The sequence below is a fragment of the Trachypithecus francoisi genome, unplaced genomic scaffold (assembly GCF_009764315.1).
Source record: "Trachypithecus francoisi isolate TF-2019V2 unplaced genomic scaffold, Tfra_2.0 Lachesis_group17, whole genome shotgun sequence".
NCBI lineage: Eukaryota > Metazoa > Chordata > Mammalia > Primates > Cercopithecidae > Trachypithecus > Trachypithecus francoisi.
In genome coordinates, this window is record NW_022681462.1 from 11,335,791 (window position 1) to 11,351,588 (window position 15,798).

Sequence of the window (15,798 nt, forward strand, 5' to 3'; positions counted from 1 at the left end):
AAACACCATCTCTATCTATAAAGTACATGCTTCATATCGTGGTCCCTATAGTGATAATATATTCTGTACCCAAGAAACACTAATAAAATAATATTTCCATAAATCTAGTTCATGAAAAATAGAGCTGACAAAACTTGGCATTTTTGAATGTTATTTCAAATCTAAATAATTATAATTCACATGCATAAAATTTGATGCTTAATAAAAAAGTTGCTTTTGAAACTTTTAAAGAAGCGACTTTCAGTGAGGTAGGGTAGGAGATGAGTCTGACTAGATAAACGAGAGACTGTGGTCAGCCCCAATGTCAGAAAGAAGAGATGGAAAAGGAAGTCAGGGAAGAGTGTTGGAGAGCTGGGGGTGAGGGGACCATGTTTGGGGTGGAGGTAATCATCAGGTTTGCTTTTTAAAAAATTTGTGTGTGTGTGTTGGCGGGGTTGGGGGCAGAGTCTCATTCTGTTGTCTAAGCTGGAGTGCAGTGGCAGAATCGCCACTCACTGCAACCTCTGCCTTCCAGGTTCAAGTGATTCTCGTGCCTTAGCCTCCGGAGTAGCTGGGATTACAGGCATGCGTTACCACACCCAGCTAATTTTTGTTATTTTTATTATAGTAGAGACGGGGTTTCACCATGTTGGCCAGGCTGTCTCAAACTCCTGACCTCAAGTGATCTGCCTGCCTTGGCCTCCCAAAGTGCTGGGATTACAACAGGTGTCAGCACGCCTGGCCCAGTTTTGCATTTTAAAAGGATTCCTTTTCTTTAGCAACCCCAGTGAACTGCATATTTAACTGTGTCTATAATATCACATTCTAGTTCAAGTACTTGAGCACTCAATGAAACTAAGTCAATAACAAGCTATTATCTCTGTTTTACAGATCAAAAGGCACATTGTGGATCGACTGCCCAAACTGCTTTGCCAACATGCAACAGTGGCTGGTCTATGTTCTGATCTATAACCTAGCATGCAGAGGGTCAAAGGGCTTTTTTTTGGGAAATGGAGTCTCACACTCGCCCAGGTTGGAGTGCAGTGGTGTGATCTCGGCTCACTGCAACCTCCGCCTCCTGGGTTCAAGCAATTCTCCTGCCTCAGCCTCCAGAGGAGCTGGGATTACAGGTGTCCGGCTAATTTTTTTGTATTTTTAGTAAAAATATGGTGTCACCATGTTGGCCAGGCTGGTCTCGAACTCCTGACCTCAGGTAACCTGCCCACCTTGGCCTCCCAAAGTGCTGGGATTACAGGCATGAGCCACTGTGCACAGCCTGGGCATCTTAATTCGATGTTCTGTAATCCCCAAGTACGAACAAAATTTTAACAGCATCCCAAAATTAGCTTCCCAAAATTGCACTAAATTCATTATTGAAGTTTTAAAGCTTAAGTTTTTTGAAGACTGAGTTCACTGGACATGCCTTTGCTGCTCTTTAGGGTCTCTTATTAACGCTAGCAAAGAAAAGATTAACTTCTGCACTGACCTTTGTGAAGGTGAAAATACATATGATGAGATGCAGGGGAGAGGAAATCTGATAAGCAACTCTCAGACTACAAGGCAACCCAGGTACCATTCAAGAACAGCTAGCTCTTAAGGGCTTCAAGGCTTTTTAAGTTAAAGAACAAGAGATTTTGTAGCAGAGGCCTTGAGTACAAATTCAAAAATGAGTTGTATGACCCATCAGTTCTGCAGTTTTACGTTACCGTATTTCTCTTGCCTTGTCTAGGGGACATCAATCAAATGTAAAGGGAGAACAAAGCCTCACCCTTTACTAAGTGCCTTTACATGTGAAGTAATTCTCCCCCTATACTTGCATCTTGGAATAAGGGACTCATAACCCTGAAGGCATGGGTCTAGTCCCTTTGTACTCCCATAGTATAGCCCCTGACGCTGCACTTCAAAGACCCTGCTCCATCAGGTTCCTACAGGCTGCTGAAACCACCAGTGAGAAAAATTTCTTGGGATGTCAGACGAAGATGGTACCAATATTGAGAAATTCTCACGGGCTTGTCCACGGCTTCTGACATCAGAAGAAATACAGGACAAAAGTAGTCTCCCCAAGATATGAAACTTCAGTAACAGATTACTACTGCCTTAAAAGAAAATCTCTTTGTAGCCTCCACAGACAAGATTTTCTCTAGAGGCCCCTGGATTCAAGAAACACATTAATATGTCCTTTTACAAACATATTACTGGCGCGGTGGCTCATGCCTGTAATCCTAGCATTTTGGGAGGCAGAGGCGGATGGATCGCCTGAGGTCAAGAGTTCGAGATCAGCCTGGCCAACATGGTGAAACCTTGTCTACTAAAAATACAAAAATTAGCCAGGTGCAGTGGCAGGCACCTGTAATCCCAGCTACTCGGGAGGCTGAGGCAGGAGAATCACTTGAAAGGAGGTGGAGGCTGCAGTGAGCTGAGATGGATCACACGACTGCACTCCAGTCTGGACAAAAGAGCAAAAACTCCATCAAAAAATAAAACAAAATAAATAAAATAAAATAAAAATATAAAAGCAAAAAACAAAAATTACAAAATAAAAAAATAAAAATATTATCTTTCATGCTACAAGAATCTTTTTTCTCCCCTTGGTGAAACATTTCAGAACTTTCCTATTTTAATCTGCACTGGAAAAAAAATACTGAAATAAGTATGCTTGAACAAAAAGTAGCAAATGTACAACTGTTTTACACTCCAAAGGAATAGGGAAATTATATCAAAATAGTCCAGACAACATCTCTCTGTTCTAAGAGTTTTAGTCTCCTAGGACGGCAGCCAACAAGACAGATTGAAAGGTTGGAAAGATTATTCTAGTATACCCTAAAAAAAAACATAAAACACATATCCAAGGAGTCCTACTCATTTTTCAACGCAGAAGCAATGCTTTGCTCACCTCTGATTCCACAAACAAAATGAGTAACTCCACTGTTGTCAAAGCAGTGAACTAAGTCTCAGATGTATGTTCCTTTTTGATACTTAATGTTGGCTTTTCTCTTTATGAGGATGATTCATTTTATGACTTCCATTCCCCTTTCACTATGCCTCTCAAGTCCTGCTCTTGGTAGCTCTTTTATAACCTAGTGTTTATTTCTTTGCTGACAAGTAATTAACTCCCCATCTCCTAATAAAAACGTGGGTTATGTGTGGTTTTTATTTCTGCTCTTTGTTGATCCTGTGATTTCTGTTTGTTTTGTTTTTGAGACAGAGTTTCGCTCTTGTTCCCCAAGCTGGAGTGCAGTGGTGCAATCTTGGCTCACTGCAACCTCCACCTCCTGGGTTCAAGTGGTTCTCCTGCCTCAGCCTTCTGAGTAGCTGGGATTACAGGTATGCGCCACCACACCTGGCTAATTTTTTTTGTATTTTTAGTAGAGACGAGGTTTCTCCATGTTGGTCAGGCTGGTCCTGAACTCCCAACCTCAGGTGATCCGCCCACCTTGGCCTCCCAAAGTGTTGGGATTACAGCCATGAGCCACCATGCCTGGCGATCCTATGATTTTTATAGAGCATAAACAGAATGTTCGGATTCAAGAGGCCAACATTATCCTCAAACTCTGCTTCAATAGGAATAAAGAAGGATACTGACTTGGAAGAACAGTTAGAACTTTAATATAATTTTATAAGAACACATTCTGTTTAAAGCTAACTCTGCAAGCAAAGCTATGGGATACAGTAAATAGAAATACTCCAGAAATAATTTGATAAGCTTGTAGAATAAGCTGCCTAAAAAAAAAAAAAATTCAACAATAAAACTGGAAAGGTTGAGTTTAGATCATAGGCAGCCTAGAATATTAAGCTGAAGAGACTGGTATTTTATTTTTTATGCCATGAAGAATCTCTGGATGGGGTTAAGAGACAGAATTCTTGTATCTTTCTTATGCTACATTCTTTGTTTTAACTAGGTAACTACAATTTGTAGATAATCTATGTGCCAGGTACAATTCACTATATCATTTCATTAAATTCTTACAAACACTTATAAGGTAAATAATTGGAATTAGAGGGGTAAATAATTGAAATAAGGTTAAAATAATAGATGAATAACCTGGATCTACGTCTGTATGATTCTCAAGCCCATGGGCTTCCCACCAGTACCATACTGCTTTCCTAATTTGACAGAAGGACTGAACCAGCATATGGGAAGACTGAGGCAAGGAGAGTAACCTAGAGGTAGTTATAAGGACAAAAGTAGTGTTTGGGGAAATGTCAATTTGTGAAAAGACATGGGGTATATTTTAACAAAAAGGCAGAGAATAATGGCAGCATAATGTCACATTTACAAATACAAATTCCGTAACAGAAACAGACTGTGGCGGTACCAAAGCTCGCTAATTTTATGTGTGACATTGGAGAAGTTGTCATATCATAGCTTCAGTATACTCATTTGTAAAGTAAGACTGTCTCAAATGGGTTGTTGCATATCTTAAAGTAGTTGGTATCTGACACACTGGTATATATCAATGAGCACTGGCTTTTTTGTCATCATCATCATCATCATCATTACTCATGTTTGGAAATAAGCGTACAAAAATGCCTCAAGTCTCAAGTTTTAGGCAAGTGGGAAGATAGCTGCACCCTAAAGGACACAGTAAAAATAACATCTAGAGAACTGATTTGTGCAGGGAAATAAATTTATTTTTAGAAGTATGCATGCCTTAAAGATCTATGACTTTTCCCAACACTTCCACAGTCTGCTTAGTTTCCACCTTTGTGGAAGTTTTCTATGTGATTTTTTTTCAATCACAGCGTGATTCCTCCTCTTCTCCACTAATACGCCAGTAGTGGCATTGAACTGGTTTCCTCAACATGGACATCAGTCTACAACAATCAGTTCACCCGCAGAAATCTTCTGAATCTCCTATGCCATCTCCCTAAAGCAGCTTCAAATACAGCTATATCACCACTAATCCATTTCTACCAATTCTTGTCCCAAATCACTTGAATATATCCAGAGAATATTCTCATACATAAGAAAACATTAATGATATACCACCAGTTTTAAAACCTTCCACATGTCCTAAACTTTCTACTAGTATGCAATTATAATGTTTTAAATTAACTATATGTTAAATATATTAAGTAAATATTTACAAATTTTAGAATCAATGCCCTAATATGTTAAGACAAGCATATCCATAGTTTCTGAAAAACATGTTTACTTTTGATTCCTAAAAACAGTATGTTTTAACAAATCTCAATAGTGAAGGTTAACCAACCCCCAAAAGTGAGTCAGTTACATTTCCTACGAATTTAAGAGTAACCTCCTAACAATCTTTTTTTTTTTTTTTTTTTGAGACGGAGTCTGGGTCTGTCGCCCAGGCTGGAGTGCAGTGGCCAGATCTCAGCTCACTGCAAGCTCCGCCTCCCGGGTTTACGCCATTCTCTCGCCTCAGCCTCCCGAGTAGCTGGGACTACAGGCGCCCGCCATCTCGCCCGGCTAATTTTTTGTATTTTTTTAGTAGAGACGGGGTTTCACCGTGTTAGCCAGGATGGTCTCGATCTCCTGACCTCGTGATCCGCCCGTCTCGGCCTCCCAAAGTGCTGGGATTACAGGCTTGAGCCACCGCGCCCGGCCCCTCCTAACAATCTTTAAGCTTAAAAAGTTCTAGCAGCCTTTTCATAATTTTACACAAATGAAGTTTTCTGTTACAATTATTTACTAAATGGAAAAAAGTTAAAACACTGGGAAATTATCTTTCAAAGGAAAGACAATCCACACAAATGTATTTAACCCAGTTGAGAGGTACTTACAGTGCATGTTTTTGTCTTCCTTCTCTCACAGTTTGAATGTAGTATACCAAATTATCAAAGAAAAGCTTCATCATGTTCAGTTCTTTTTCTGCCCACCTGGCCCAAATAATAGAAAAAATAATTTTAAAGTGGGCAGGGTAAGAGAATAAATCTATGCTATGACAGTAAATATGCAAATCTAAAAAAATCTTCAAATGTAAAATTTTACAGCTACCAAAAATATACACCTTTTATATTTGAATGGTGAAAAGATATAAAGCAATGTTCCTTCATTTTTATGAATTTAAAGTACCTTTATAAGTTTTTAATCTCAAAATAATGCCTGTGAAAGCGCTATCATCAATGACTAATTTGAGTTAATATTAAAAGTAATATGATACCATTTCATATAAGGATATACTATGTGCTTTGGTCGTTGCTTAGCAGAATATCTGGCATATGGAAGGCATACAATAAACTTACTGCATATATCTTTTGTCATTAATTTGCTTATTTTTGAACGAATTAAAAAAAAAAAAAAATCAAAGAAATACCCAGCATTGAGTTCCAAAATAATGTAGAAATACTACAATGAAAACACAAATAGTGGCATATACATTCAGAGATCCCAGGGTCCATAACTTCCACAACTAACATAATGTATTTCATGTAACACCTATTAGCAATTTATCTGCTAAAATGTACAGATGTAGAAGTATTAAAATTCTGTAAGTTCCAATGTAATTTACATCATGTTTCTGTTATAGCCATATTTTAAACAGAAGTTACTTTCACCTTGCTAATCACTAAAGGACAAGTAGTAGAAAGAAGAAAGACTTTGGGTTTGAAACCAGTTCCAATATACTTGCTATAACACGGCTTCAGGCAAGTAAGCTGACCTCTGGAAGTCTGTTTGCTTGAAGGTTTATTAAAAGAGTCAAGGATAAGTTTCCAATTTTAAACTATGGGCCATTAGAATGAGTTTGAGAGAATATGTACTAAATATTGAGTGCTGCTACACATACTAGATTCACAATAAATGGTAGTTTTTGTTGTTACTGATGTCAAATAACCACAGGAGCTTAAAGTTCTTTTAAGTGATGTACTTTATGAAATTTAGGATACCAATCTCTTGCGGTAATGGAAACCCTGTGAATTTTCCTTAATTAAGTTTATTTACATTTAATTTAAGGAACAAGCTAAAAGGGTTTCAACTCAGTAATACTCAGGTTCAGGTACTTAATTAAGTAACTGAATATTCAGAGACTGCCCCTTCTATACAAGAAAGTTGCCCCTTAATATGAAGCACCTCCACTGATTAAAATGACACCTGCTCACCTGTGTTAGCACCAAATAAATGCCTTTACTGCATTAGAATTTTGAAATTCAGCCACTTAAAAACTACAGAAAGAGGCAATGAAAAAGGGCTCACACTATTCTTGTTCTTCAGTGATGTTAAATGCTTTCCCCTACCCTTCCTTTTGGAAACTTAAGGACCTTCCTTGCAAAAATAGAACTTTCACTGGATTCTTACTGTAGTATTAACCAAAGAAAGAGACTAATATACTTCTAAATAATAAAGGTTCAGATTAAACATATTCCCTTTAAAAGAACAATAAGAAACAAGGTATATGACTCAGAAGAACTAACTTCACCCAATCTGGAATTATACTGCAGACTTCCAAGAACTATAAAAGCGATACACCATTGTGAAAGCAAACAAGTGTTCTTACCACCTAAGCTTAGAATTGAGAACTTGACCTCACAAATGAATCCTTCAACAAGTCGAATATTCCCTAAAATTCAAATGTCTCTGCAATCTCTCCAAAAGCTTATTTAGAATAAAGTACACAACACATCTTCCTAGTGTATTGTTCGTGGTAGACAGCTTTCTCTAGACTTATTACCAAAACATGGGGTCAATTTCACATAAAAGTTCTACCTTTGGAAGAATTATTTTAACATTCATTAATCATAAGTTCTCCATAAATGTAAAGCAGTACAAGTTGAATATCCCTTATCCAAAATGCCAGGGACCAGAAGTGTTTCAGATTTTTTCAGATTCTGGAATATTTGCAGAATGCATAGTAGTTGAATACAGCTAATCCAAAAATCCAAATTCCAAAATGCTCCAATGAACATTTTCTTTGAGCGTCATACTGGTGCTCTAAAAATGCTGGATTATGGAGCATTTCAGATTTTAGATTTTTCAGATTAGGCATACTCAACCTGTAATAGGGTAGTGTCCAGATTGTCCCAAACATGACTGTAGGTCTACAGCCAACTCCTAGAAATGGGAAAAATTAAAGGCACGCAGGAGTTTACTTTAGTGTGGCTCTTCTTCAAAAGTACTCTGTTGTAGCTGCATACACTAAACATCTCCCTAAAATTAGAGTATTAATTGCTAAAGTACTGTTCTCAAACTACAAAGAAAATAAAACACAGATTTTCCTACTCATCAGGATATAATCTCCACAGGGCTAAGTGGCAGAGAAATCTAAGAAAACAAACCACATGAAACTCAAACTTTCCTGGTACAGAGTAAAAGCTTGTAGGTTGGCCAGGCGTGGTGGCTCACACCTGTAATCCCAGCACTTTGGGAGGCCAAGGCGGGCGGATCACGAGGTCAGGAGATCAAGACCATCCTGGCTAACACAGTGAAACCCTGTCTCTACTAACAATATAAAAAATTAGCTGGGCATGGTGACAGGCGCCTGTAGTCCCAGCTACTCAGGAGGCTGAGGCAGGAGAACGGCGTGAACCCGAGAGGCGGAGCTTGCAGTGAGCCGAGACAGCGCTACTGCAGTCAGGCCTGGGCGAAAGAGTGAGACTTCTGTCTCAAAAAGAAGAAGAAAAAAAAAAAAGCTTGTAGGTTAGTCAAAACCTTTAGATAACTATATTGGAAAAACATCTTTAAAATAAATACTTTATTTTATTTACTTACATTGTTATCCAGTGTGTATCATAACTGCTCCCAAACTGCTGAAAAGTACCAAATAGTTTTGGAAGAAGACGAAGTGAAATTACTACTGATCTGAAACAGAAGAAACATTCACAGAATAAAGTAATTTTAGTAATTCTTTTTATAGAAATTCGGCTATTTAAAATTTTAAATGCTAAAAGTTTTAATGAATTTTATATCGAGATATATTATTTACACAAACATTAAATTTTTTTTTTTTTTTTTTTTTTTTTTTTTTTTTGAGACGGAGTCTCACTCTGTCACCCAGGCTGGAGTGCAGTGGCCAGATCTCAGCTCACTGCAAGCTCTGCCTCCCAGGTTTACGCCATTCTCCTGCCTCAGCCTCCCGAGTAGCTGGGACTACAGGCGCCCGCCACCTCGCCCGGCTAGTTTTTTGTATTTTTTAGTAGAGACGGGGTTTCACCCTGTTAGCCAGGATGGTCTCGATCTCCTGACCTCGTGATCCGCCCGTCTCGGCCTCCCAAAGTGCTGGGATTACAGGCTTGAGCTACCGCGCCCGGCCTAAACATTAAATTTTTTTCTCAAAAGTATAAATTCATTTTATACTTTATATATATTAGGGCAAGAAGTCCAAGTTTAAAAATTCCCATCCAAGACCTTTAAGGTAAAACATACTATAAATATCTGGGTATAAAAGCAAGTGAAGAGCATTTAAAGATCTTTCTTAAATGAAACTATTTCTTCACAAGTCATCACTACCACTTTCTCCTAAATTCTCAACATGATTTGCATTCAAATTGAGAATCACGGCCTTATGAACCATGTTACTAATGGAAGCATGCCACATACCTCAAAAGTATAAGGAGCAGAAAGGGGAAAGGAATTACTTTAAAACTTCAAGTAGATTTGAGTCTGCCTGTCCTCTGAAAGGAACAGGTATAGGACAGATACTGACATAGAAATCCTGGAAGTAGGAAAGGAGGGTTGGCTGCATGAGCCTTAAGAGAGGCAAAACAAATTCTAATGAAGAACTAAACTTATTTTAATCTTAGGAGCCAATATTGCTTCATGAAAAAATTTTTCACGAATTTAGGCAGTAAATAAAATTTCTTCAATAAACATGTTTTCATTTATAAAATGCAATGTGGAAGCAAGTATATGATGTTTGATGTTAGAGAAACAGGATGCCAGGCATTAAGTGGTTATTGAGTTCAGTGAATACTGGTGTGGTTCATGTAAGAGAAAAACCAGAAGTAGGAATGTAGAAATAAGACTCATCTTCCTTCTACTCCTACCCTAAAGGAACGCTGTTCTCCAGAATTATTGAGGAATAATTACATTGTACATGACTAAAAGATTTTAAAGAGTTTTTCCTAAGATTATCTAAAAAATTCCAACTTTTCTCCCATTTAAAAGAATTAAATTCCAAAGAACAAAGACACACATTTTAAGTGCTATAATGACCAAGGACAGATTCAAAGTCATCCCAAAGCACTAAATATTATTAAAACTGAGAAATTTGTTTTTAAATGATAGAAAGTATGGCTTTTAGACTAAAAATTAATGAAACACAGAATGGGAAAGATAATTTATTGGCTTGGTGATAATAATTTATGTTTCAATGAAAAAGGAAACTTTACAAAATCAAATATACAACTCATTCCAATGATGATTAAATTGCAGAATTTCTCGTATAATGACCATGAGATGTTATACTACCAACTTCTTTGCTGAAGTAGTTCTGACTACTGATATGCTTACAAAACTAACAAAAGCATAAAAGGGAAGTGTTATAGTCAAACTTACATTTCACAGATTCTTTCAAGAGTGAAAATTGCAAATACCAAAACACATAATCCTAGGCAACAATGTGGCTAGGATAAAAAGGTTCAATGGCCAACCACAAAGGCTCAATGGCCAATGCATAATGGTTCATGTCTGTAATCCCAACACTTTGGGAAGTCGAGGTGAGCAGATTGTGCCCAGGAGTTTGAGACCAGCCAGGACAACACAGTGAGACCCGGTCTCTGCAAAAAATACAAGAGATTAGCCGGCCACGATGGCACGTGCCTGTAGTCCCACCTCCTCAGGAGGCTGAGGTGGGAGACTTGCCTGAGCCTGGGAGGCGGAGACTGCAGTGAGCTGAGATCACACCACTGCACTTGGGCCTGGGCAACAGAGTGAGACTGTCTCACAGAGAAGAAAAAGGTTCAATGATCCAGAGTAGTAATACACTAATTTTAGACTCAAGAATAATCCTATCATACTGAATTGCACTAGTTGTTTGGTTTATTCCAAGAGTTTGTGTTGTAACCAAAAGCTTATGACTATGCAACAGCGTGGTAGTCCCGTAAGAATTACTAACGCAGCTTTTTGTTATCTTAGAACAGAGACATTCACTGTTGGTCTTCACAGCTGAAGTTACATATGGATGATTTTGTCTAATCTAGGATTCCATATTTTAAAGAAGTATATTCTACAAAATAGTCATTTAAAATCACAGTATATATCAAAAGTTGACATGAAATGCCATATATAATATAGTCTCTAGGGAAGGCAAATAAATTGTGTGTGTGCATGTGTGTCCGCACATTTCTTTTTTTTTTGAGACAGGGTCTCACTGTGTTGCCCAAGTTGGAGTGCAGTGGTGCAATCTTGGCTCGCTGCAGCCTTGACTTCCCACCTCAGCCTCCCAAGTAGCTGTAACTACAGGTATGTGCCACCATGCCCAGCTAATTTTAAAGTTTTTCTGTAGAGATGGGGTCTTCCTATGTTGCCAAGGCTGGTCTCAAACTACTGGGCTCAATAGATCCCCCATCTCAGCCTCTCAAAGTGTTGGAATTACAGTCATGAGACACTGTACCTGGTCCCTTTTGGATCTTTTAAATTTTCCTACCTATAAAAGAAATATGTACTCACTTTAGGAAAACTGAGTAACAAAAAGGCACAAAGAAAAAAAAAAAACTCAAACTGGGTGGGGTGGCTCACGCCTGTAATCCTAACACTTTGACAGGTCAAGGCGAGCAGACCACTTGAGGTTGGGAGTTCGAGACCAGTCTGGCCAACATGGCAAAACTCCATCTCTACTAAAAATACAAAAGTTAGCTGGGCGAGGTGGTGCACACCTATATTCCCAGTTACTTCGGAGGCTGAGTAAGGAGAATCACTTGAACCTGGGAGGCAGAGGTTGCAGTGAGCCAAGATCATGTCACTGGACTCCAGCCTGAGCAACTGAGCGAGATTCCATCTCCAAAAGACAAAACAAAAAAGCAAACCTCAATCCTCCCAAAAATAACTGTATTGTAGAGATTACATTCTGACTTATTTCTTACAATCTTTTCTTTTTAACAGTTAGGCCTGTAATTATTTGCCTCAATCATTATATAATCTTTGAAAACAGAACCTTTAATGGCTGCACGATATCTAATCTTTCATACAGCTTTCCCTTCTTATTGAAGTATAATAAACATACATACCAAAGAGGGCACAGTTCAAAATTCTGAGGTAAACACATCTATGCAACCAGCAACCAAATCAAGAAACACATCAATATCAGCATTCCAGGAGCCTCTACTGTGTCCCATTCCAACCACTAGTCACCCCTCAGGGTAGCTATTATCCAGTCTACTAAATACAAGAACTCACCTGTTTTTACATGATATAAATAAAATAATAGAGATATATATTGTTTTTGTGTCTGGCTTCTTTCATCCAACTTGTTCCATGTAGTTGTTTTACTGTTCATTCAATGTTATTGCTATATAGTATTTCTATGAGTAGTCCACAATTATCCTTTCTACTTTTTTTTTTTTTGCATTTGAATAGCTATGCAAAGAATATGTAGTTATGTTATTTATTTTGAGACAGGGTCTCACTCTGTTGCTCAGGGCTGGAGTGCAGTGACGTGATCATGACTCACTGCAGCCTGAACCTCCCCAGGCACAAGCAATCCTCCTACCTCAGCCTCCCAAGTAGCTGGGACTACAGGCACGCACCACCACACCTGGATACTTTTATTTGTATTTTTTGTAGAGGTGAGGTTTTACCACACTGCCCATGCTGGTCTCAGTGCTGGGCTCATGCAATCCACCTATCTTGGCCTCCCAAAGTGCTGGGATTATAGCCATGAGCTACCGCACCTGGCCCAGTTATTTTCAATAGGGCTGCTGTTAGCATTCTTGACTCTGCCTTTGGGTGATCACCAGGGTATATTTTGTGAGGCATATACTTAGAAGAGGAATTACTGGGTCACAGGGTAGGCAGATGCACATGTGGGGAGTACAAATTATTGAACCACTTATTAAAATTTGTGTTTTCACAAAGACTTTTAAAAGAAAATTAACATTTTACAATTAACTGTTATAAAACCCATGTAAATGATGACATATCATCCAGCCATTAAAGGAATTCTTTTCAAACAATATATACCAGCCAGGTGTGGTGTGTAATCCCAGCACTTTGGGAAGCCAAGGCAGGAGGATCACCTGAGGTGAGGAGTTGAAGACCAGCCTGGACAACATGGTGAAACTCCCTCTTTACAAAAATACAAAAATTAGCCAGCCATGATGGCAGGAGCCTGTAATCCCAGCTACTCAGGAGGCTGAGGTGGGAGAACTGCTCGAATGCGGAAGGCAAAAGTTGCAGTGAGCCAAGATCACACCATTGCATTCCAGCCTGGACGATGGAGCAAGACTCCATGAAAAAAAAAACAAAGAATGTACAGCAAAGGAGGCAACTGATCCATTTACAGAGTTCTATTAGTGGTTTCTTATATGTGCATGAACAAGGAATTTGTGTACTGTAACTGTTCAACATACTGCCCTTTAAAGAACCAAAAAAAAAGAAAAGAAAATATAGCATGTACTTTTAAAATTCAATTGGGGAAAAAATATTTTCAAGCACTTAGATATTCAATAAAATTAAACAATCATAGGAGGCCTACAGATGTGAGCGGAAAACAATATATTAATAACTGAACTGACAACATCACATCAGAATCATATTTTCACTATATTAGAGAATAGAACACTATCAGAGCAGTATAGCTCAAGGAAACATGAAACTATATCCACGGAAGAACACTGAAAATCAAGAAATGTGTAATCAACTGATTCTCAATGAGAAGTACATAACTATGAAGCAGAATTCAAACAACAGAAAAAACACTAACCTGTTTTAAAACAAAAACAAAAACACACTTTGAGGTATGTCAAAGAACTGTACATATCTAATATATACAACTTGATGAGTTACCAACCTAGTCTTTTATGTACTACAAATGCTGAGACATTAAAAGACACACCTAAATGGAAGAACAATGCTGTTATCAAAGTGTTTATATTGTAGCTTAAGTAAAATTTCACTTATTTAGCATTCTTTATGAGACAGTTCAAGTACATTTAACTGCAATTTGAAAACACAGTAATCACCAAGGTGTTTCCAGAATCAAAAAGACAGTATCTTTTTTTTTGTTTCTGTTGGGTGGATCTAACAAAGAATGGTGAAAGGTGCTGAAAAGAGCAACACTGAGTGCTTCAAATATGAACCACGTGAGGAACAAGCCTCTAAATTTAATATGAAAACTACAATTACTAAGAAACAGATTAATACAGGTATATGAAGCAGTATAAAAACATCACACCTAGTCAACAAGAATGTCCCCCCACACCCAAATACTTTGACTACTGCGTTAAAAATTTTAAAATTCCTCTTTACCTGTTGTTTCCCAAGTTTTCAAGGCAACCTTCAATGAATCTCATTCGAATCTGTCTATCTGTAAACCAACATACTAACGAACAAAGAAGTTTCTCTGCTTCATTTATTAATCCTTCAGAAAGATTAACCTATAAAAAACGTACATAAAATTATTATTTATCCTAATTGCATCTTGCTGAAATTTCTTAGTCTTCTGGCTCTTAATTCAAATAACTTACTGCATCTTCATCTTGGACTATATCCCACAACAAAGTGTTTCCTTTCTTGCAAACATTATCCAAATTAATGTCTGTAACAGCATTACTGTTGAATTGATGTTTATGAACTACAGGTCCTGAAAAGGGGGGAAAAAAACAAAACAGCATACTATAGAGAAATGCAGTTGACCGATGACAGCATTTGTATGGTTAGTAAATCCAAACAAAAGTATAGGATATTTTTCTTAGATCATAAAATAAAAACATATTAGCACAATTTTTTTTTCTTTTTAAAGAGACTGAGTCTCGCTTTGTTGGCCAGGCTGGTCTCAAACTTGTGGCCTCCAATAATCTCCTTCCTCAGCCTTCCAAAGTGTTGGGATTACAGGTGTAAGTCACTGCACCCAGCATGGCACAATACTTATGAAAAGAACAGTGCCATTTAGATGTGATAAGGTTAAAGTGAAATCGTTTCCTTTCTAGAGTCTCTTTGCTATTTATAATATTTTCACGTCAAGAGAACTGTACATAAATACTTGAAACTAAGTGTGAATAAGACAACATATTTGAAATAATTGTTTAACAGACATTCCTCTAAATGACCTATATAGTCTTTTATAATCCCTATATTTTTAAAAAAACACTATTTTTATTGTAGATAATTTACCCAAAACATTCAAATTAAAAGACTATTATAGAAATATTACATTTTGTTTAGACATTCACTAGTTACAGTCCTGTAACTACCCAAACTAGAAACATTTGGATAGTTTCTAGTTTTATACTATTATTAAAAAACTACCATAAACATCTGTGTAACAAATTTTGTGTAATTTCCTTTCCTTTCTCTTGGGTAAATACCGAGGATTGACATCGCTGAGTCATAAGGTATTATGTATGTTTAACAGAAAACTGCTGAAAATATTTCCAAAGTGGTTGTGCCATTTTACATTCCCATCAGCAGTGTATGAGAGCAACAGTTAGTCCCTTCCTTCCATATCCTCCCTAATACCGTAGTACTGTCACTCTTTTTAATTTCAGCCATTCTAACAGGTATGTGGTGTGATCTCATTAAGGTTTTTAATTTCCATTTCCCTAATGACTAATGATGTTGTGAATCTTTTCGTGTGCTTAGTAGCTATGTGTATACCTCTTTGGTGAAATAAATAATTTGCCACTCTTTAATTGGGCTGTCTTACTATTGAGTTATAAAATTATTTTATATTCCAAATACAATCAATTTCATATATATGTAAT

General features: G+C 37.5%; 1 protein-coding gene across 5 annotated transcripts in view; it reads right to left on the reverse strand.

Moving 5' to 3' along the window:
* The window catches only part of USP34 (ubiquitin specific peptidase 34), a 288,549-nt gene that overhangs the window by 143,045 nt on the left and 129,706 nt on the right, over positions 1 to 15,798 (reverse strand). For all 5 annotated transcript variants that reach the window (XR_004443955.1, XR_004443956.1, XM_033239152.1 and 2 more), the window contains exons 17-20: positions 14,563 to 14,678; positions 14,345 to 14,472; positions 8,651 to 8,740; positions 5,728 to 5,823 (exon numbers count right to left, since the gene is read on the reverse strand). Coding sequence is in view for 3 of the 5 variants with exons in the window: in XM_033239152.1 (XP_033095043.1) it covers positions 5,728 to 5,823; positions 8,651 to 8,740; positions 14,345 to 14,472; positions 14,563 to 14,678 (430 nt within the window). In the remaining 2 variants the exon portion in view is untranslated. The remainder of the gene's footprint in view (positions 1 to 5,727; positions 5,824 to 8,650; positions 8,741 to 14,344; positions 14,473 to 14,562; positions 14,679 to 15,798) is intronic.